At 36.6% G+C, this 22,034-nt stretch overlaps 3 protein-coding genes across 4 annotated transcripts; 2 read left to right on the forward strand and 1 right to left on the reverse strand.

The window, feature by feature from the left end:
* The first annotated feature begins 2,907 nt into the window (after positions 1 to 2,907).
* On the forward strand, positions 2,908 to 4,314 carry LOC103947465 (protodermal factor 1). The gene is made up of 3 exons (XM_009358373.2): positions 2,908 to 3,151; positions 3,235 to 3,595; positions 3,801 to 4,314. The coding sequence occupies exons 1-3, from the start codon at positions 2,992 to 2,994 to the stop codon at positions 4,129 to 4,131; spliced, it is 852 nt and encodes a 283-aa protein (XP_009356648.2). The 5' UTR covers positions 2,908 to 2,991; the 3' UTR covers positions 4,132 to 4,314.
* A 2,135-nt stretch (positions 4,315 to 6,449) lies between these two features.
* Positions 6,450 to 9,115, reverse strand: LOC103947466. The gene is made up of 2 exons (XM_009358374.3): positions 8,911 to 9,115; positions 6,450 to 8,103 (listed from the first exon to the last, which is right to left on the reverse strand). The coding sequence occupies exons 1-2, from the start codon at positions 9,098 to 9,100 to the stop codon at positions 7,055 to 7,057; spliced, it is 1,239 nt and encodes a 412-aa protein (XP_009356649.2). The 5' UTR covers positions 9,101 to 9,115; the 3' UTR covers positions 6,450 to 7,054.
* Positions 9,116 to 11,808: 2,693 nt separating this feature from the next.
* On the forward strand, positions 11,809 to 14,559 carry LOC103947467 (trifunctional UDP-glucose 4,6-dehydratase/UDP-4-keto-6-deoxy-D-glucose 3,5-epimerase/UDP-4-keto-L-rhamnose-reductase RHM2-like). 2 transcript variants are annotated; one of them, XM_048578422.1, is made up of 2 exons: positions 11,809 to 12,116; positions 12,861 to 14,559. In XM_048578422.1, the coding sequence occupies exon 2, from the start codon at positions 12,878 to 12,880 to the stop codon at positions 13,925 to 13,927; it is 1,050 nt and encodes a 349-aa protein (XP_048434379.1). In that variant the 5' UTR covers positions 11,809 to 12,116; positions 12,861 to 12,877; the 3' UTR covers positions 13,928 to 14,559. The 2 variants fall into 2 exon arrangements, with proteins under 2 accessions (XP_048434379.1, XP_048434381.1); XM_048578424.1 differs by lacking the exon at positions 11,809 to 12,116 and adding an exon at positions 12,123 to 12,299.
* Positions 14,560 to 22,034: the final 7,475 nt, after the last annotated feature.

Consider the following 22,034-nt stretch of genomic DNA (forward strand, 5'->3'; position numbering starts at 1 on the left):
GATTCTATAACGTAGCAAATTAGTCTTTTGGTTTAGAATGATTAGGTTATATTAATAACCTTGATTGTTATATTGATAGCATTGGTCAGACCCATTGTTCTTTGACTCATTTGAAATTCGGTATGGGTGTCCAACTCCTGTCATATGTAGGGATTTTCTTGCAAATTACCTATGTATTTTGGTCTTATTAATGCGAAAGTTGCTATTTTCAGATAACGTTAGTGAAGTTTATCTCGTCCAAACTTGTTTGCCAACTCATTTCAATACGTAGAGCCTTGATCATACGAGAATATACTCTCCTAGAAGGAGAGACAGAAGCTTTGTAGTTTTCCCACATGAAATAAACAATCATAAATTTGGGGTTTAATGGCTAAAAAATGCCATTGGGAGTCTCAAAATGTGAGGCAAAACCAACCAGAGGTGTTGAAATAGCTAGAAGAGTTTTATGGGATTAATGCTTTCAACTGCCACCAAAAACCCTATTACTACTTCAATTCGCATGAAAGCTCATACGGTTTCTAGCTAAGGTAGTAGCTACTAGCTAGCTTCATAGGCCTTGCCATTTATCCATCACTGCTGCTAAATTTAAATTTGGGCTCTTCACAGTTCACTGTTACGCTTCTCAAAATGCGTGACAACTCAGAATCCTCATTGGCTAAGCTGTCTCTCTTACACAACAAATTTTTTATCGTGACAGGAACACGAATGGTACATCACGTGTTTTTATGTAAGTGGTAGGAAATTTAATTTTTTAAGCTATTAACTTTTTAACACACATACCCCACTATTTGTATAATGATACGTAATGTATCATCTTGTATGCCGATCACACTAAAAAATCTCTCCTCTTACACGGCCATCAAACTTTGGTTGAAAACTTGAGATAAAATCTCATCACTCTCAATGACCAAAAGATCAAACGCATAATAGAATTTTCGTTCTTGTTCTTCCATGTGCTTAAACTTAAGGAAACTTTAACGAAAAGCTTTCAGTACTGTTCACTTTAAAGAAAAACCATATTTTTACACTAAAAAGTCAATTATGGTACTATTCATTTTACCCTTTATTTTTTCTTTATCGTCAAAACTCAAAGTTTTCAAATTATTTTCATTAATTTTTCTCAAACTTTTTATGGTCAAAGGTGGATTTTAAACTTGAAAAAGCAATTCATTTGCAAAACCCTAAAACAATACCCTACTTTGCTGTCTTCTTTACTCCCCCCTCCCAACACATTTGTGCAATCTCACCTGCTTCTCTGTAGATCTCATTAAGTTTGAGACAGAACCCACTTCATCTCTCTCTCTCTCTCTCTCTCTCTCTCTCTCTCTCTCTCAATTTTAGTCATTGCCATCTGTTACACATATGTACCAGACTCGTTGAAAAAAATTATTATGTACCGTACCTTTAACATATACATTTTCCTAGCTACAACATCCACCGCACCTTTAACATATACATTTTCCTAGCTACAACATCCACCACAATGTGTTGAGCTAGCTAGCTGCAAATTTATATGCGGACCAAAGTGGGGAATTTGCATGAAACCATGACCAAGTCTTCAAAAATGTGATACCCGACAAGGTGTTGGTCCAATTTTAATTTCCTTATCCAACAACATCACAAAGATCTTCATGCAAATGAATTGAATGGTTTCCAATTTTCCAGCTCACAAATATGAAAATAGTAGAGATGGATGTGAAAAGCACTTTAGCAATCTTTCATGTGGCCCATCGCAATTTACATGAATTTATGGGTAGAGCTCCACTAGTTTTGAAGCAACCTCATGGACCAAATTGTAATTAAATACATAATTTTATATCTAACACAATATCCATTCACGTTGAATATGGACCAGGATGAGCTTATCCTGGTTCAAGTTTTTTATACAAGGACAATCACATTGGAAATTGATGAATTGATTTTGGAGATTAACTCAAACTGGGTTCAGGTTCTATCCAGGGTTTTTTTTTTATTTTTTACTTTTTATTTTTTTATTTTATCTTAAATAGCAAAAAGATTAGAGGATAACTAAGCAGGTTAGAGTAATGTGCTCGTCTATTGCACCTACGTTCAAATCTTGCTCAACTTAATTTATATTAGATAAGAATATCGTTTGAATTCATAGACAAGCCAGCTTGAGGAGAACAACTTTCATGTGGCACAGGTAAAGTTGGCACAAGTATACTATTGCTGTGATGTCTTATGTCAATCATATAATGTCGTATGAAGAGAAACTTACTAGTATCTTTGTATCAGTGACACAAGACACTTCATGATAGTGTACTCATGTTATGGAAATCCTCCAGTTTGATATGGAGAGAATCATGCTCATAAGGACACGAAGTACAAAAGATGATTTCGTAATCACATTCATTTGTCTTATTATGCTTCCTGATTTACGTAAATGTTTGAGTTGTGGAATCTTTCCTTGTGCAAATTGTCAACGGTAAAGCCTCTGTAAAAACTGCATAAATACCATGTACTCAGATCAATGGAAATCATCCAAAATTCAACCAAGAACCTGTGTCTTCTTTATGTTCCTTCTCTGCAGTACTTAAATCTTTTACAGTTTACACAAGATGTATGCTTCTTCTTGGAACAAATATAATATCATGTAAAGAAAGATAAAAGCAATTAGCTCTCTAGTCCAACTGATATAATCTGTCCAGATCATAACCAATATTATATGTCATTGCCCATGAGTGAGTGAGTGATAGATTATGGTATTGGTATGCATCTCAAAAGCCTAAGCTAGCAACTTGAGAAGTTGATACCATGTGTGTAAGAAACACAAGAGAGTAAATAGGAGTAAATGCACCTGCAACACATCAACTAACCACAATACTCCCTCACCTGCTAATATTAACTTCTCCCCTATCTACCCTTATATATTCACCCTCTTCCCCCTCCCTACAGTTACTGCACCATCCTTCGTTCCTTCTGCTTCTCCCTAATTTCTAATTTCTTGCTCTTCTAAGTAACTAGACAAAAATGGGGAGAGTGAGAAGAAATGCAACCTCTTTGTTCCTATGGACTTTGGTTGCTGGGTTGCTCTCCCAGAACTTGATCATCCCTGTCATGTCCTCCGCTGTTCAAGACCAGAAGACCTACTACTCTCCACCAGACCCCCACTCGGGCAGCCCCCCTGGAGGTCTCTCTCTCTCTCTCTCACAGTTGATATTATGTCATAGCATGCACTAATATGTGTTCTCATGATCTCTCCTACTAATGCAGGTTCACACGGAACTCCTTCCCGCCCACCATCACACGGAGGCGGCTCTCACAGCCCGCCCTCTCATGGAGGTGGCGGAAGCCACAACCCTACACCATCACCACCTTCCAACTGTGGCACCCCACCAGCACACCACAACCCTACTCCATCCACTCCAAGCGGTGGTGGCTACTACCACTCTCCGCCACCAACTTATGGCGGCAGCCCCCCAACCACACCAATAATCGGTACCCCTCCCACCCCAGTCATTGTGAGCCCCCCAATCCCAGTCATTGGAACCCCACCAACTGACCCGAACACCCCAACTATTCCCACTCCACCTTTTCTTCCTGACCCCAACTCCCTTCCACCCTTCACATGCAAGTAAGTAACCGATTTACATAATAAGCAGTGATTAGCTGGTAACGAATATCAAACTATAGTATTTGGCACATTACTGATATTTGGTTGAAAATTCGATTTCAATATCAACTAATATTGTAGATAATAAAACGATCATATCCAAAAATTACATATACATAACTTCACTTCCATCTCTAATCACAAAAATTGTTACCATGTTTTGCAGCTACTGGAGGAGCCACCCAACACTGATATGGGGTCTGTTGGGCTGGTGGGGAAATTTGGGCCACTCTTTTGGTGTGTCTAGTCTTCCAGGGATCGGATCCGGCATCATGAGCCTCCCGCAGGCCCTTTCAAACACCCGCACCGACGGGCTAGGAGAGCTCTACAGACAAGGAACTGCTGCCTTGCTGAATGCCATGGTGGATAACAGGTTCCACTTCACCACCAACCAAGTCAGGGACAGCTTCGTCCGAGCACTGGGATCGAACAAGGCTGCAGCGACTCAAGCCCGCGTTTTCAAGCTTGCCAACGAAGGAAAACTCAAGCCAGCCTGATCTCAATCACAATCATCATTTGCTTCATTTAATTAAATTTCGAAGTTAATCTTTATGAGTTGTTTAAATACCTATATCTAAGACTACTTAAGAGAGGCTTCAGAGTGTGTGTTTGTTATTGTTCTTGAACGTTACGTTCTTAGTTTCTAATCAAATTTGCAGTGCTACAGCATGTTAAGATGACGCATACTTTGGTTTAAATTTATTTAATTCTTATTTTATATCATCTTAATTCATTTTTAATTAAATATAATTCAAGATTTATTTTCATATCTCATGCAGCATAAATAGAGGCAACAGTACTACAAGTGCTAAAACGAATCCCAAACTTTAGATAATTAATGTGAAAACGACATGACAATGTTTAATTTATGGAAAGTAGATGAATTTCAGGTAAAAATCACATGTTAATAAAACTATAGTACTACCTCTGCAGCTCATACTCCTGAACGCGTCTTTCGTGTTGCAGAAAAGAAAATATGTAAGGACCACCGTCTTAAATTATCAGTACGGACTATTTTTTGTTGAGTAAAAGCATGAAATCTCTAAGTTGTAATCAGTTTCCTAAACCTAATGACATCTTAACTCGCATGCTAATCATACCCGAAGGATGTCTGTAGAAGATGAAAACGCAAGCACAAGAACATAGCAGAAATAAAACTGCCAGGAAACTGTAACAGGGAGAAGAAATATAACAAAACTTTCAATCTTGCACAAATCCAAGTTCTCTTCCCCTTCTAAATGGATATCACTAAAAGTTGCATACGTGAGTTAGGCCAGCTAGTCAGGTCACCCGGGTTCAAATCCCCCTCCACCCTGGGGTTAGATTAGAATACCCGTTTTGTCGAACAAAAACTATATCACCAACTCCACTTTTGATTGAGGACGTTAAAGATGGGATAACCAATAACTTGGGATTAAGGTAATTGAATGGGAAATTACCGTTGTTAAGGCCAAAAAGATTGATGAGATATAGCTTTGCTTGGTCCCCTCTTAAATGTCATGTTTAAACTTTTCTCAGCATAATATAATGTTTAAAAGTACGACACATCCAGCTAAACTAAGCAAAAAGTATTTGAACTAGGGGAATGGCATAGGTACACCATGGCATCCTGTGCCAATTAAATAAGAACATGCGGGTAAAAAGTTATACAAATCTTTATTTCATTGCCACAAAATGTCACCTTTACAGTATACTCGTTCTATGTAAGTTCTTTTTGAACCAAATCACAATTCATTAATTCACAAACAAAACATTACAAAAGCTAGTCTTGGTTAAATGTGTAGCCCAAGTTAAAGCAAATATTATGGTACATAACTAAGTACAAAAGCACACAATACAAACAACACAAAACGTTGTGTGTGCTGAATGGGTGACAAAGATCATATATAATTGAAATTTGAGTTAAATGTATCAAACTCAAAGCAAGCCTCAGGTATTAAATGTACTTAATGGTACAATAAAGGATTAAACATCATAATAAATGGATACCTACCAAACTAACAAAAAGGAAATATATGATATACGTTAAAGGGCCAAAAGACAAAAGTGGCACCATTGTTATCCACATATTTTCAATTTCCTACCCCATAACAGCGTACTCTAACTCACCCACTACCTTAAATCTAATAGTGTTTGTTTGGTGAGAGAGAGAGAGAGAGAGAGAGACAGAGAGAGAGAGATGAACGGCCCATGGAACCGTCCACGGAGAGTTTTCCCGTCAAGATTGGGGGAGGGGTGGAGGAAGAGGAGCGGTGACGGAGGAGGGGGCGGGTGACAACAGAGAGAGAAAATAGAGAAATAAGTAAAATCGACAGTTAAAATACTTTGTATGTCATGAGGAAAGTTTTTAAGTGTACATACAATTAACTGCAATGTGATACTTGTAGTAATGATTTTATGATAGCAGTTGAGTTATCATCCATTGCCCAACCTAGAAAGTGTATGTAAGTTTTTAAATCTTCTGGGGAACAAGACAACTAAATGCCATCTTCTACTTACTTAAAGTGTTGTGCTTCTGATATTTCCTTGTGCAACCTACGGATGCCTGTCCCAAGATGCATCTGTTTCTATGTTCCTCCTGGTAAGCTTCAGAAGACCTTTCTAATGCCTCAATATACAAAGATGGACACTATGATTCGAACGCTAAACATGTTTCCTGAGTACAACAAGCATTAGTTGCAACATGCACATAATAATTTTCTTTGGATGTTTAATAAAAATTTCGGCATGTTTATAACAAGGCACATATAGCAAAAGAACGAGCAAAAGTACTTCCTACAAAAGTAGTCCCAAACGAGCCCTAATTCTCCATGAACAACTAGAAATAGGTGGTCATCTCTATCTCATGCTTGTGATTACATGGTTTGTCAATCAAATGACATTCAAGATCAACCAGGGTACAGTAATAAGAACAGCTATCGAGTTTTTATGCTCTTATTTTCCCACTGGTTATCGGTTGTTGAGATAAGAGGAAAAGAGGATCAAAGTGAATGAAGAGATCTACGCATCTAAAACTTAACAAATGTTGGAATCCCAGCAAATATCTTATTGAACAGAAAACTACTTTTATTATTCTTTCTTACTTCCAAATAATGTAATAGGAAGATTAATTTACAATTACATTGGGCAGCCAAGTTTACAGTTGACCTAACCGATACTGTATATCTATCATGTATACTCTTCATCGTGCGACCTTCAAGCTTGTCGAGCATATCAGCCAATTCAACATAGCCTTTTCTTCACAACTAATCAATTGATTTCGGATTCGATCCAAAAGAATAATTGAAGATGTGTCTTTTCAAATCCCTTCCGCAACAAGTACTGAACAAAAGGCTGGTGCTAAGCCATGCACTGAAATTACTTCAAAGCTGGGGCCAGATCGACCAAATCAGGCAAAGCAAGGGAGAATTTGGCAAGCAGTTACCTCATATGAGATTCAAACCATTTAAACATTCTGTCAGAGTGCAAGCTGGTCATTTCATGATACGCAAATGCAAGATTTAACTCCTCTTGGATGTAATGGGCCAGATGCTTGTCTGGAGAAATAATTTTACTCTCTCTGACAGCTTCTTTCCAACGTGTTCTACGGCCGTCATTCTTCATATATCCATTCTTATCAATAAAACCCTTTTGCCGGAAAAGTTCAAACAACTTAGCAGAAACAGACGGATCAAGACCTGGGATTCTATCAGCTAAGAGATGTGGCGACAAGGGGAACTCCATGCATTTGAGCTCTGCAACATCAACACCTTTATTTCTCAAAACTTTCATGTACTCATCAATCTTTTGCTGCCTAACTATATCTTTGGGCATGTGCATGAAGAGGGTTGGGGGATAGCTCTCTTCTATTTTGACTCGATCAAACACCCCCTCGGCAATCATGATTGCAATACTATTGAACTTCAACACAGTGGCAAGCACAGAAACAAAGTATCCCCCAGAAGAGGCCCCCATAGCAACAAGAGGAAGCTTTTCAAGCTTGTTTTTCTCAACCCACCATCTGATAATATCTTTAACTCTAATTAGCTCCTTCCCCATAGTCCAGCATGTCCCCACACTTGATATGGTAATGACAGCAAACTTTCGGGCAAGAGAATTAAGAGCAATTAGCCTTTCCTCTGGCAAACCAATGCAGTCAGGGCAGTGAGAAGATTTATCCCAAAAATGAGGAGCTCTACCTCCGCAACCATGCGCCAGAAAAAGAACTGCTTTAGGCGAATCTGGTATTTGCCATATTACTTCTGTTCCATTTGGAAACTCTAAGGTTGGAGAAAACCGCACCACTGACTCATAGCTATTCCACTTTTCCTCTGGAAGTCCAAGTAATGAACTGGTCTTTGGGACAGTGTTGCCAACTGACAATACGAAAACTAGAAGAACTAATGTAAAACATACTGCGAGAAATGAGACCCAACGGTTTTGAGGCCCATTCCATGCCTTTGATTTGTTTCCGTGCTTCCACATTCTTACTGAATACAAAATATTGGGGAAAATTCTTCAGATGAAGTTTTCAAAAGTTACAAAAAGCTGACTAAAAGCAAAAACATCGGTTGAGAATATATAAGAATCAATTGTAATTCAATAAGCAATTCCACAACTTAAAGAGTATAACGACTGCAACAACCGAAGCCAAACTCAACAATTACTCCATCAAAGCATTTTAAATCAATGGAAAATATACAGCTGACAACAGAAATAAGGTCCATTACATAAAAATCACCAAGAACCGGTTTTCACTTTTCACGTATCAAATCGTCACCACACTTTCACATACTGTAAACAACTAAAAATGGAGCAACCTTATAGAATACTGTAAATAAAATTTCTAGGATCCTTTAAGCTAATTTTTTTTCATTTATCTTTGAACTTCAAAGTTTTTCTTAAGTACTTTTCGGGATCCTTTACCGAGTGTACAAGTTCTATCTTAAAGGTACACAGGCTAATTCTCTAGTCTTGATAAACCCCTTTCTAACCCTAAGTTTGATTAAAGCCACAATTAGGTCCAACTAATCATGAATTAAGTAATCTTCAAATTTATGCCTTCCACATTTTCTATAGACTTGGAAATATCACATGCTTTTCTAAAGCTACAATCTTTTGATCCAAAGTTACAATCTTTGATGAGGAAATGCAGGGGAAAACACCAAACAAAGAACATTTTGTTTGAGTTGAATCAAAGCATGCAAGCAACATACAAATTCTTGTTCCTAATATTTCGTTTTCCCCGAATTTTCTCGGAAACCAAACAAGTCGAAAAAGGAACAGCTAAAACGTACCGGGAAGAACTCCAGATCCAGTTCTGGGAGCGAGCTTTCTCTGAGAATTTGGTGTCCTTTTTTCAGTCGTTGGATACCAGACCACCGTTAATACACCCGCCCTGAAGGCTGAGAGTGGTGGGTCACTTTCTATGGGCTTTGATTGATAGGTTTTTGGGACGAATTTTGGTCTCAGTCCATGACGGCCCATAACTATTTCAGTTAAACTTTTATCCCTTGATCACTGAAAGGTATTAATATCCAAGATTTGATTAAAAAATATTAGCACTTACAAATTGTATCATACAAAATTGATCTCAAAGCAAGGTTTATTCTAGTTATTTGGTATTTATTAACCACAGAGAATTTATTTGGGAAGAAAGAGAAAGAGTGATACAGCTGAAGAGGAAAAGTGATCTCAGTCGTACAATTTAACGTGAACAGTTGAGATTATTTGGTCTGCAGAATTCGAATGGAAATGATTCGGAGAGGATTCTTTTCGAACTTATGTAAGTTGTGATTAATTAGAATTACGATTTGGTGGTACTTTTCTTTCATTACTGATTTGGGAAGGAGCTCATTTCCCCCGATTTCTTCACCGAGAAATTTTAGAAACAAAACCGTTCTTCTTAATTTTCATTTGCATTAGAAATTGTTAGTATGTTAATTAGACTGAACAAGGAATGATTTTTGAGGTAGTAGGAAAGAGAATGGATGATTAATTAGCCATGGAAGTTGAGAAGCTGGAGGACAGCATTTGCTAGCAGCTCGCCACAAATGGCACACTGCGCGGCAACAGCCGTTGTAGAATCAATTGCATGGATTTGGATCCCATCCAGATCCAAATTGTGGGGATCCTAACGATCCTTATATTTTAGTCATTTATTATGTATTGTGTGGTTACAAATCATTTGACATTTTTTTATTTAAAATTAAGTACAATAGTACTTGACAAAAACTAGCAGCACGATGTATGATGAACGACTAGGATGTGAGAATCCCTAAGATCCCCACAATTTGGATCCAGAGAGAATCCTCTTCCCAATTGCATGACGGCAATCAATAATCTAAGCTTGCAAACCAAAGAAATTTTGTACCGGATCAATGTCATAATATAATAGGTTGCATTTTTTTTTTTTTTAAGTTTCCAACTATATTATTACACTTAATGTACCGGACAATTTTCTTATAATGACCAACTTCGAAATTTGCATTATAATTAGTAAAATTATGAAAATACCCCTATTGATGGGAAGGGTGACTTTCGTTTACTTTCATCCTTGGACATGTTATGATTTTCCATTCATTTTATTTCCATTGCTCTCATCTATATGAACGCGTAGGCGCGATCGGAATCGAGTTTAGAGCTAAAGTGAAGCTTCTATGATTTTTGAATGATAGGGGCAATTTGGTAATTTTGCAAGTGAAGATTTTTCCCTACTTTGGACCTCTACATGGTTGACACATGGCGTCCCTTTTCCCATTTCTGACACCCTTTTTCCTCTCCTTCCCGTGATCTCTCCACTTGAGTGTGGATTCCTTTTATGATCATTGTAACTTGTTGTTTTACCTTGCTCTAGCACTTTTGTTTAGTAGTATGCTCTGGACATATTCATGATCGTTGAATACTTTGTTTCGTGCATGCTTAAATTAAATGTATTGTTATTATTGCTTCTTAATGTTGCGTATTCGTTGTGAATGTTGTTTCTTGCATAATTTTGCATAATTTTTAAATTGCTCATTCTTTCATATCCTCACATAATAACACACTCATGGCTTTTGTCACCCCTGGGTGTCGGCCAGCACGTGCCATCTAGGTGTTATTTGGATATCTGGTTTGGGGCGTGTCATTTCCCAACACAGAAAAAAGTTCTCCCACAACAGCATTCTCCATAGGCGTTGGTAGCATGTAAATAAAACTAGTCCAAAGGGGATTTGGATCCCATCTAGAGGGATCTTCTTCACGCCCTATCATGGTACATCGTACAGCCATAAATTATTATGAAATTTTTTTATTTAAAATTAAATACAAAAAATAACTATCGAAATTGGTCTCACAATGTACGATGAACAGATATGATGCAAGGATACCTAAGATCCTCGTAAAGGAATTTGGATCCTCTTTGTGAGGATCCTGAGAATCTGTGAATCATGTCCGTTTATTTTAAATTTTCTTATTTAAATTAAACACAAACAATATCTGACAAAAACTAACTATACGATATACGATAAACACACACGATTCACAAATTCCTTGGATCCTCACAAAGATGATCTAGTGAGGATCATGTTGGCTCGTAAAGGGGATCCAGGGCAGATCTCAAAAGGATTAAGATGAACGAGTGATATTCCACATCAGCAATGTCATGTCAACATTATTAGTAAGTCTATTAGACCATCTCTAACTCTTAGAGTAAAATCTAAAATTTTTAGCCCATAAAATTTAAGTTTTAACTAAGAAACAACTTTTCTGCTCCAACTCTTCTGGTCTAAATTTTTTATCCCAAGGTTATTAAAGAATAGATTTAGGCTAATTTTTTTTAAGTAAATTTAAAAAAATTATTTACACTATCCTAATTTAATTTTATGAACATTTTAATCTAAAAATTATTTAAATTCTGATAAATATTGAAAAATCATTGAATTTGGGTGAATTTTGAGTTAAATAATTTTTTCAAATTACTTTAGTCATTGGATTTAAATTTGGGTTGTTAGATTTTTTTTTTTATACCGTTAGATTTGATCATATCAGCCATTGGATTCAATAAATTCATAAATATAAAATTAGAAATTAACAAAGTTTAAATCTGAACCATTGGACGGAATCCGTTGCTCTACACCGTCAGATGAAATGAAGAGCCATTCGGCTCATATATCTTCCCCGACATGCCTTCATGGGTGCGTCCCCTTGCTATTTCCAAAAGTGGGGGCATGGAATTGTAAGTGGGGGCCAAATTCGAATTTTGGCCGAAATTTGGCCAATTTTTGAGTTTTAGCCTATAATCTAATTTTAGCCCAAAGGTTGAAGTGTTTTTGGGGGAATAGAAAGTAAATTTTGAGATTTACTTTAAGGGTTAAAGTAGTTCTTAGGTTGTAGGAAAATTTGTTAAAGAGTAACCGTTGCCTCCTCAAATCCTCTCCCTCTTTTTGTCTTCACCCTGTCGTGAAATTCAGCACAAGATAAAAGCCTGCAAATTGAGTTCAAGATCCACTCCAACCCAGAGCTTGTAAGCAATAAAGCTTCAATGTTTCCATGTTTTCTCTAATTAAAGTTGTTTAAATTACCTAATCACAGGTCAATAGCTGTTAATTATGGGAAAACTCCCTCAACGTAGATCCAGATCTCCTGCTACTGTATGAAAGAATTTGGTTTAATCATCCTTCATTGGGTTAATGCCAGTAAAATCAATGTGGGTTGTAATTTTTATGCTTTATGAATATTGGGTTACGATCTGGGTCAGTTTTGTGCTGCATTTTTTCATGGATCCGGTTCACAATGTTGGGTCTGGTTGCTTGTTGGGAAAATTCGTTTGGAAAGTGAAATGCTTCTTTTCTCTTTGAGAATGAAGTCAGGAAGATCAGTGGCGGTTTTTCGTTTCGTTTAAATCATTGTCTTTGCAAAACAACTTTAGATTTGTAGTAATTTCATCTACCCTGGAAATAATAATGTAGCAATTGACCTGTTTTATTTGTCTGTGTGGCTTCAATTGGAGAATGAACATGTCTTTGCGGTCTAAGCGAGATGAAGGTCTCAAAAATTCTTAGTCATGAATTATAGCACACGAACTCCTCAGTAACGAGTTTATAATGCCCGTGAATTTCCATTTTTCTCATGTATGATGATGATTTGTTTCTTTTAATCATGTCAGTTACCAATACATTACCTTGTTTTTCCTGCATTTGTTAGCATACTCTCTTTTAGTCGAAGTTTTTGGGATTCTGAGTCAACTTTTGTGTGTTGAATTATGTAGAACACTTTTGGATCGATATGGCGAATGTGTACAAACCAAGGAACATCCTGATTACTGGAGCTGCCGGCTTCATTGGTTCCCATGTTGTCAACCAGCTCATGCGGAACTATCCTGAGTACAAGATTGTGGTCCTTGACAAGCTTGATTACTGTTCAAATTTGAAAAACCTTCACCCTTCACATTCATCACCCAGCTTTAAGTTTATCAAGGGAGACATCTGCAGTGCTGACTTTGTCAATTCAGTTCTTCTCAACGAGTCCATTGATACAATAATGCACTTTGCAGCCCAGACCCATGTCGACAACTCTTTTGGTAACAGCTTTGAGTTCACTAAAAACAACGTCTACGGTACACATGTCCTCTTAGAAGCATGCAAAGTCACTGGTCAAATCAAAAGGTTCATTCATGTAAGCACAGACGAAGTGTATGGGGAGACAGATGAGAATGCTGTAGTGGGAAATCATGAGGCTTCTCAGCTTCTTCCGACAAACCCCTACTCTGCAACTAAAGCTGGAGCGGAGATGCTTGTTATGGCGTATGGACGTTCATATGGATTGCCGGTGATAACAACCAGAGGAAATAATGTTTACGGCCCCAATCAGTTTCCTGAAAAGATGATTCCAAAATTTATTCTCTTGGCTATGCAAGGGAAGCATCTTCCGATTTATGGAAATGGATCCAATGTCAGAAGTTATCTCTATTGTGAGGATGTCGCAGACGCATTTGAAATCATTCTCCATAGGGGCGAGGTAGGCTGTGTCTACAACATCGGGACGAAGAAAGAGAGGAGATTGATTGATGTGGCTAGGGAAATTTGCCAACACTTCTCTTTGAACCCAGATGCACATATTAAGTTTGTGCAGGATAGGCCTTTTCATGATAAGAGATATTTCATAGATTACGAGAAGTTGAAAGCCTTGGGATGGTCCCAACAAACATCATGGGAGGATGGGTTGAAGAAGACATTGGACTGGTACGTGAAGAATCCCGACTGGTGGGGGGATGTTTCTGGAACGCTAGTTGCTCGCCCGAGAAACTGCGAAGTTTCTTCAAATTTTTCTTTTTAATGATATCACTGTTATTACAACTTCTCTGTCTTCTTTTCTTCTTGGAATGCCAGTCAGGTGTATATCAAAGAGAATAAAATGATTGTTACTTGGAAAGCAAGGCAGGGTAAAGCTGCCAGATTCAGGAAGTGAGCCTTCAGATTTATGAGCTTTCCATGTACAACGGAAGTTTTCTCCAGCTGCTTGTTGTGAATACGCACAGGAAACCCGAATGAATTAGGAAAACAGAAAGACTAGGGACCGAAAAGAATACGCAATTAGGCACAGAAAACATGAATGGATTAGGAAAACTGAAAGGCTAAGAATCGAAAAGAATACACAAACTGCAGGCACCAAGAGAGAGGGAAAGTAACTCTTTCACACGGGTAATCAGAACAAATCGAGCTGCTGGCAGCCCTATTCACCTACGTTAAACGCAAGGAGACACTCTAGTATTCTAGTTTCGTTTCGTTTCCTTGGCAATTTGAGCTTTCCAAATGAATTAGGGTTTTTTTCCGTCTTTCGGGTGTTATATTTTCGTTTTTCAAGTAGGATTTCTCTATCAACTGGAATCATCATGCTCACTATATAAAGAGTTCTTGAGATGTATTTGTTAATTAAATCGTCGATTACCATCAAAACTTTTAGCTTGAGCAATCGAACTTGCCATCTCTCTCTGTCTCTGTCTCTGTCTCTCTCTCTCTCTCTCACACACACACAAGCATGGAGTGCCATAGCATTGCTCTCCAGTTGACTTTAATCTGCCCATGCAATAACTGTTGGTCCAAAGTAGAATCCGTGCTGTATGAATTCGAAGGCGTGCTTGATTATGTGAAAGATGCAGATACAAATAAGTTGGTTGTGGAAGTGGAAATGGAAGACTACGTCTGTCCAAGAGAACTCATCACAGAGCTAAACAAGTTAACGAAGGTGACGGCAGAGCTTCGGGGAGCTCAACAGGGTTCCCAAAACAATCAAGGTCAATTCCATAACAAGTTCGACAGCATGGTTATTGGCGAGAGTAGCAAGGGAACGGCAAAGCCCGAAAAACTAACACACATGACCTGCCGGCAGAGGAAAACGATGGGGACAGTGATGAGTTTGATCAACGTGGGGACAAAAGACAGTGTCGCAAGGAAAAAATTGGAGGCAAAAAGAAAGGTGGCTTGATGAGATGGCCTATAAGAAGTACAATTGAAAAACGTGGCTCCGCCCATAGTGAAAGCAAGCATTATTAGGAACGTGAAAAGAAAAGATGTGATCACGATGACGACCACAATAAGATAGTGATGGTAAGCTTGACTTACATTACAGTGATGATGACGACGATCGCGATGATGGTGATAGTATGCTTGACTTACATCACAATGGTTATGATGACGTAACAGTGATGACATGCTTGACTTGCATTACATCATGATAATGATAACAACGACGATAGCCACAACAATACTAAGGACTTGGGCCAAAAAGATGAATTGGACCATATAGGACCAATGGGCCGTAGTTGTAAGAATGTCATGTACCCAGTTAATCATAACACGTATGCTTATATATGTTAAAATTTTCTAGGACTATTGGGTTTCCTTAATTATTTGGGTTTTATTGCAAATGGTCCCTAATGTTTTATTAAATCATTAGTTTGGTCCTTCATCATGTTCTAAAATTGTCAATTTAGTCCTCTATTTATGAAGTTATTAGTCATGAATTTTGTCCATGTCGTTAGGTTCTGTAAAAAATTAAATAAAAAATTAAAGAACATGCCCAGATTCCGCAAAACAATCAAGAGGAAAACCCCAAAAAGGAGGCCAAACCAGATATTGCAAAACAACCAATAGAATTACCCGGGTAGTTAAGCGTCCAAGAGGTCAAACCTATTGAACCTGCAAATTATTATAATATTTTTAATGTATAAAAAATTAATTTTTTGTCACGTGATACAAATTTGGCAGCCACATCAGTTCTTAATGGATCAATGAATGGAAAATGTAACGGATGTATTATATTGAAATAAAATAGTACTTGAGGTATGAAAGTGAAATGTTTTGAAGATATTGTATGAGATTGCAATAGACCTCAAATCTGAGATGGTAAAGTGTAATTTACCCAAAGAAGAATGCAAAACTATTCCATGGAATTCGTTATAAAGCCAGAACTGAAAGAATTAATTTCAAGTAGTTGCAATTTAATAGATAGTACAACAAAATTAATGGCAACGGCCTCCTCATGGAAGTGGAAATGAAGAGCGTTGCAAGCATACCAAATAGAATAAAAACCAACTCCAATCATAGCCCACAAAAGTAGCTGCACTTGGGTACCAAAACCTTTTTGTTAAGGATAATGGAAAAATCTAAAACTCTAAATTTTTCCATAACAGTAGACCAAATTTGACCTGCAAAAGAGCATTCAAAGAAAATATGTACCTTCACAACAAAGAGAGCACGTAGATGCTACGGCTAAACCTCTTCGCTGCAAGAGATCATCAGTTAAGATCTTGCTATGTAAATACTTCCACCGGATAACAACATTACGAAACGAGAGAAAAAATGTCAAACCCATCAATCCCATTGAACCGCTGGTTATTTACTACGCTTAACATAAGCCAAAGATGAAAAAAAAAAAAATTAAGGTTACCATTAGAAGCAGACATCCAAATCATTCCATATGTGTCAAATGTCAAGTTTTTCCTCTTAATTTTCAGTACACGTCTCTATCAACACTAAAAGGAAAAAAGATACGAAGGAAACATATAGAGTAAAAAAAATGTGATTAACTATTTGAATATTTTGAGAGTATATGTTATTAGTGGCTCCGTCTTATAAGCAGTAAAATGATCCAGAATATGAGAAAATCTGTTGTGTCACTGAAATATCCCTTTTATATATCTCCTTATGTAGTGTTAACCTAGTCGTCAATTATATATATTGTACGTTAGGGTGTCCTTTTCAAACTCCTCAATTGGCCGTAATCTTAATTTACAACTACCATTAGTACGTTTAAGACGTATACGTAAGGGCTCTAACCATCTCATTAGTATAACGTTGCCATCATGTTTGCATTTTATGCACTTTGTTTTTTTGGTCAATAAATTTCATGCACTTTGTTAGTATGATGATCCACTCTGATTAAAGCATAACCCATCCTACTCTGATTAGGCGTAACTGTACAAGTTATCCCAAAAACTTTTTGCTCCCGCGAGTCACATATGTGGATGTTTACTTAGTTGTTGATGGACTAGAACTCTCATGAATCTTTAACATGCATCGGTATGTAATATACAATATTGGATTTCTAGTCTGCATATTCAACCCTTCGTTCATTTTATCTATGTCATAATTAAACTGGAGCACAATAAAATTTTCGTAACTCTCAAAGTAAGATTCACATTTGATCAACTACAAGTCAATCATAGCAACTCTGAACTTTTTGCTAACAAGAGTGCAGATGCATGTTATTCTTTCTACTGCTATGTTAGCTAGTAAGTTAAGATAAAAATGGTTTCAAAACAAATAGCTGGACTTTATTTTTGGTTATAAATACTCATGTCGATACAATGATTTCAACCGATATTTATATGTATAAAGGGTTGAAAATTTTAATTTGAAATGAATTATTTTATGTGAATGGAAACTATATTTAATGAGTTGTGACTATTCATGATATAAGTTTGTAATATCTCAATTAAGGAGAAAGGTTGCAACCCTTTGCCTTTTAATGGAAGAGATGCAATTATAGACTCTTCAAGAAAAGACACGTTTATTCTGAAGAGTCATTTCTATGTCTATATAAAAGGTCTTTCCATCTTTAGTCATAAGTCAATTAATTAGCGGAGTCATACAAGTTTATACAAGTCATATCATATTTAGAGATAAAGTGAGTCTTTGAAAGAGTTCAACACAATCATAGTTTGCTAGAGCATTACGATATGATGTGCTACTATCCTAAGGAGGAGGTCTTTCTATCTTAAGAGACAACCATCGATCAATCATGAGCACCATACTGGAGCGTCAAATGTTTTTAAAGAGAGAGAACCAAATTCTTGACTCAATCGTTATTTTCATATTTTTCTATTTCATTATGTCGTGTTCGTGTTATCATTCGTTTGATCATGCATTACATATTGTCTTTACTTGCATGATAATATTTAAATTTTTCTGTTATTATATAGCAATTAGACCTTATTTTTTCAACAAAAAGTAAGACCAGGAACAGTAACATTGTTTGAATGAAAGACAAAACGGCTCTCGGTGAAACATGCCGCGCCATGAATGTAAGGTGTTCCCAGATGAACATGGTTGAATGTTGATGTCCTTTCTGTCGATCACCTAAATAGGCTATTACAACTTTACATTTGTAGTAATATATATAATGTTGTATTTGGTGGCCAATGTATCTAATTGGAGAATGAATGTCTCTGCACCTCCAATATATCTCTTCTTTTCGTTGGGATGGTCCCAACGGACTTCGGAGGAGAATGGGTTTACGACGATGGTGGACTGGTTCGTAAGAATCCGACCCGCGGGGAGATGTGAGAAGTTACTTTACTTCTTGGAATGCCTTTCATGTGCATATATCAATATATAGCTTTTAGGAATTCACTGCCGGAGGCAATGAAAGAAATTGTGTTCCGATTAATTGGTTCCTCGTATTTAACAGACAAAAAAGAAATTAAAACGAACAAATAAGAGATGTGCAAGGCAGGATTGAGGAAGTGAGCGCAAACAGGCACTAAAAGAAAACCCCATATGTAATAGGAAAACAGGAAGGCTAAGAAACCGAAAAAAAGGCAAAGCAGGCAGTAAAGATACAAGGGGAAGTCACTCTTTCAAACAGGTACTAATCGAAACAAAATCGACGCAGGTTGCCCGATTCACAAACATTAAACACATTAGTTTCGTTTTTTTTCCTTCGGCAATTTAATCTCTCTCTCTCTCTCTCTCTCTCTCTCTCTCTAAAGTTTTCCTTACGAATAAGGAAATCTAGTGGGATTCCTCGATCAACTGGAGTTATCATGAGCACTATATAAGGAGTTGTTTGAGATGTATTTGATCATCGATTGCAATCAAAACTTCTAGCTCGAGCAATCACACTTCCTATATCTCTCGTTCTCACCTCAACAAGAAGTTAGACAACATGGATTTCGGTCGTAAAACTTCTAGCTCGAGCAATCACACTTACTGCCGCAGGAGGAAAGTGGTGAGTTTGATCACGTTGGGAATTACAAAAATCAATGTGACAAGGAAGAAACTGGCGGCAAAAAGAAAGGTGGCTTGGTAAGATGGCTTAAAAAACGTTTTAGTAAAAAACGCGATCGTCCCCGTAACAAAAGCAAAGGTTATGAGGAACTTGAAAACAAAAGCCACGACTACGATGCCGATGCCATTGAAGATGACGATGTCGATGGTGATAGTGATTGTGATGACGATGATAGTGATAGTTCGCTTGACTCATAAAATGATGATGACAATAAGGATAATGACGGTACGCTTAACTTATATCCAGGGCCATCTCTGAGATTTTGAGGACCATGTACGAAATTTATAAAAGATTAAAAAAAAAAGTAAAGCAATGTATTGATGTTAGAAAACAATCACTTAAATCAAAACATAACATTCACTAAATAATCAAAAGCAGTTCAATCTTAAACAACCAAACATGAAAAAAAACTTCAAAACTCTAACTTTAAAATTTCACTTGAATATATGACATTATTATATAAAAAAAAAAATTGAAAAACCATCGTTTTTTGGGGTGTTATTATTGACAATCAGAATATCTCATTGTACTCTAAATTTTTATATTGAGTAATGCTAGAGAAACTAAATTTGTAGATAAAATTTTGTAAATTAGACATATCATTTAGTTTACAAATTTAGTCTTTCTAGCATTACCCTTTTATATTTAAAAGAAAAAAAAATTACGCTTATAAGGAATGCAATGAGATTTTAAAATGCTAATAAGAGCCATTTTCTAAATATAGAACATTATTACATAATATTAGATGGCAAAATTTTGGCAGCCACTTCAAATTTGGAGCTATGTGCGATTGCATCTTTCGCTTCCCTCCAACACCCCCTTTGCTTATATCATGATGATGATAACGACAGTGGTGCCGACAACAAAAGTGAGGTCTTGGGACGAAAGGATCAATTAGACAATACATGCTCAATGGGACCGATCGAGGAGATAGGCCGTGGTCGTCAGAAAGCAAGTCAGATGGGTTGGCTTGGCAACATGCATGCGTACCCAACTAATTATAGTACACATGGGTACCCAACTAACAACATGCATGAGTATCCAAGTTATAACTCAGCTTATCACCCGTATGCAGATTCAAGTTATAACACAAATGCGTACCCAGCTTATAACATGCATGGTACTATGTTCGAGCACCCAACTCACATGTATGCAAACCCGCATCCGCGGACGGACAACATGAACATGCCATCAAATTCGGATCCAACACTTGAGCATACCTTCAACTACTTCACTGCAGAAAATCCCACAGAGTGCGCCATCATGTAAAAGATAGCTACAATGCCTTTTCTACTTTCTTGGTCAACTAGAATTTCTAGAATTTCTTTTTTCTTTTCCCTTTTCGGTTGAATTTATATTTTTTGTTATTGGATTTTGTGACGATATTTAGTGCTTGAAGTTTGTCATATAATGAATTTTTTTGGTATTTAAAATGTTTAATTATGTTGCTTGATCTCTCTTTCTCTTTCTGTCTCATGTATGAGGAACTAGTTCAAATTATCAACAAAATATGTAAGTAGTAGATTGCCCTAGTTGATAGGACATTCACTTATTGTGTCTCTTATACCTTTCCTTAACATAGTTTAGAATAATAATATCATTTGTGATTTTGTTTTTCTTTTTGAAACAAGAAAATTAAACAACAACAGTCACTAACATTAGTTACAAAATAAGGTGGCTAAAGTCTTAAACATTTGCTAAGAATCCATCCCCTTAGTCACTGTTTAAGATTTTAGTCACCTCATTATGTACAATTAATATTAGTGATTATTGTTCACTTAAATTTTCTTGAATATATATATATATATATATATATATATATATATATATATATATATATATATATAGGGTTCTCAAATTTAGGGCCAAAAGCTCAATTATTAGATTTACCTATCCACTAAAAATAATAATCAATCGAGCACACTTCAGCATATATACATGCAAATGTGACATTGGCTGATTCATTGTCATGGGGATCGACTTGGTGTTGGTGAATCACATGATGATGGTTAGAAGGAGGTTAAAATGCCTCTGACTTAGACATAAGGAAATAATTATTAGCCATATTAGGCAATGAATAATGCTAAAACATGCACATAACTAAAGTATTAGGCAGGTTAGGCATAAGGAATTAATTATTACGCATATAATTAGTCAATGAATAATGTGCTAAAGCATGCACATAAGTAAATTATTAGGCATATTAAGCATGTTTTCTTTTTTATATATTAGGCAATGAAACAATATATAGTATGCGGGTGGGTAAAACATTGCTTTCTCATTTGGAAAAGGCAAAAAACTTTCATAAGAGCACAAGCTTTATCGTTTTTCCAAGTAATGCATCATCTGATCCTCTGAAAGCTTAATCATAATTTTTTTTTCTTTTTTCGAACAAGCTTATCATAATATTAAATAGGGGCATGTAGACTTGAGAATCTAAATAAGATAAGTGTATAGATTAAAACCTGGATGGTTTATAAATTTAATTCAGATTTCTATTTTAATTCGTAATTCTTAATTGCATATCATATTAATTAGCACCACCAAGTTCCTTATTTACAAATGTTGTCATAGGTGTTGAGCCCTTACATAACAGCGTAGGTTCAGACCCCATCGATGGCTACCATAAGCAATGATCATTGGGAGAAATACTAAGGAGATTCTCCACACAAAAGAATCATTTACCACTAACATGATCGCAAAGAATGAGAAGAAGATGAAATCACCATACGAAAGTTTATAGTTACATACGTACATAAAAAACTTATGGATCTACACATGTAGGTACCATAAATGTAGGTTCACACATGATATAGATACATAAATATAGAAAACATAAGCCAATTTTCATCCATGCCAGACTATATACTTC

This window comes from the organism of the source record quoted next, unplaced genomic scaffold (genome assembly GCF_019419815.1).
Source record: "Pyrus x bretschneideri cultivar Hongxiangsu unplaced genomic scaffold, Pyrus_bretschneideri_v1 Contig12, whole genome shotgun sequence".
NCBI lineage: Eukaryota > Viridiplantae > Streptophyta > Magnoliopsida > Rosales > Rosaceae > Pyrus > Pyrus x bretschneideri.

Excerpts from the sequence above, each read along its gene's own strand:
- LOC103947465 (XM_009358373.2), top strand. The coding sequence starts at position 2,992 with ATGGGGAGAGTGAGAAGAAATGCAACCTCTTTGTTCCTATGGACTTTG. Across the intron at positions 3,152-3,234 it reads CTCGGGCAGCCCCCCTGGAG|GTTCACACGGAACTCCTTCC; the intron begins GTCTCTCTCTCT and ends CTACTAATGCAG. Across the intron at positions 3,596-3,800 it reads CTTCCACCCTTCACATGCAA|CTACTGGAGGAGCCACCCAA; the intron begins GTAAGTAACCGA and ends CATGTTTTGCAG.
- LOC103947467 (XM_048578422.1), top strand. The coding sequence starts at position 12,878 with ATGGCGAATGTGTACAAACCAAGGAACATCCTGATTACTGGAGCTGCC.
- LOC103947466 (XM_009358374.3), bottom strand. The coding sequence starts at position 9,100 with ATGGGCCGTCATGGACTGAGACCAAAATTCGTCCCAAAAACCTATCAA. Across the intron at positions 8,104-8,910 it reads TGGATCTGGAGTTCTTCCCG|TAAGAATGTGGAAGCACGGA; the intron begins GTACGTTTTAGC and ends TTTTGTATTCAG.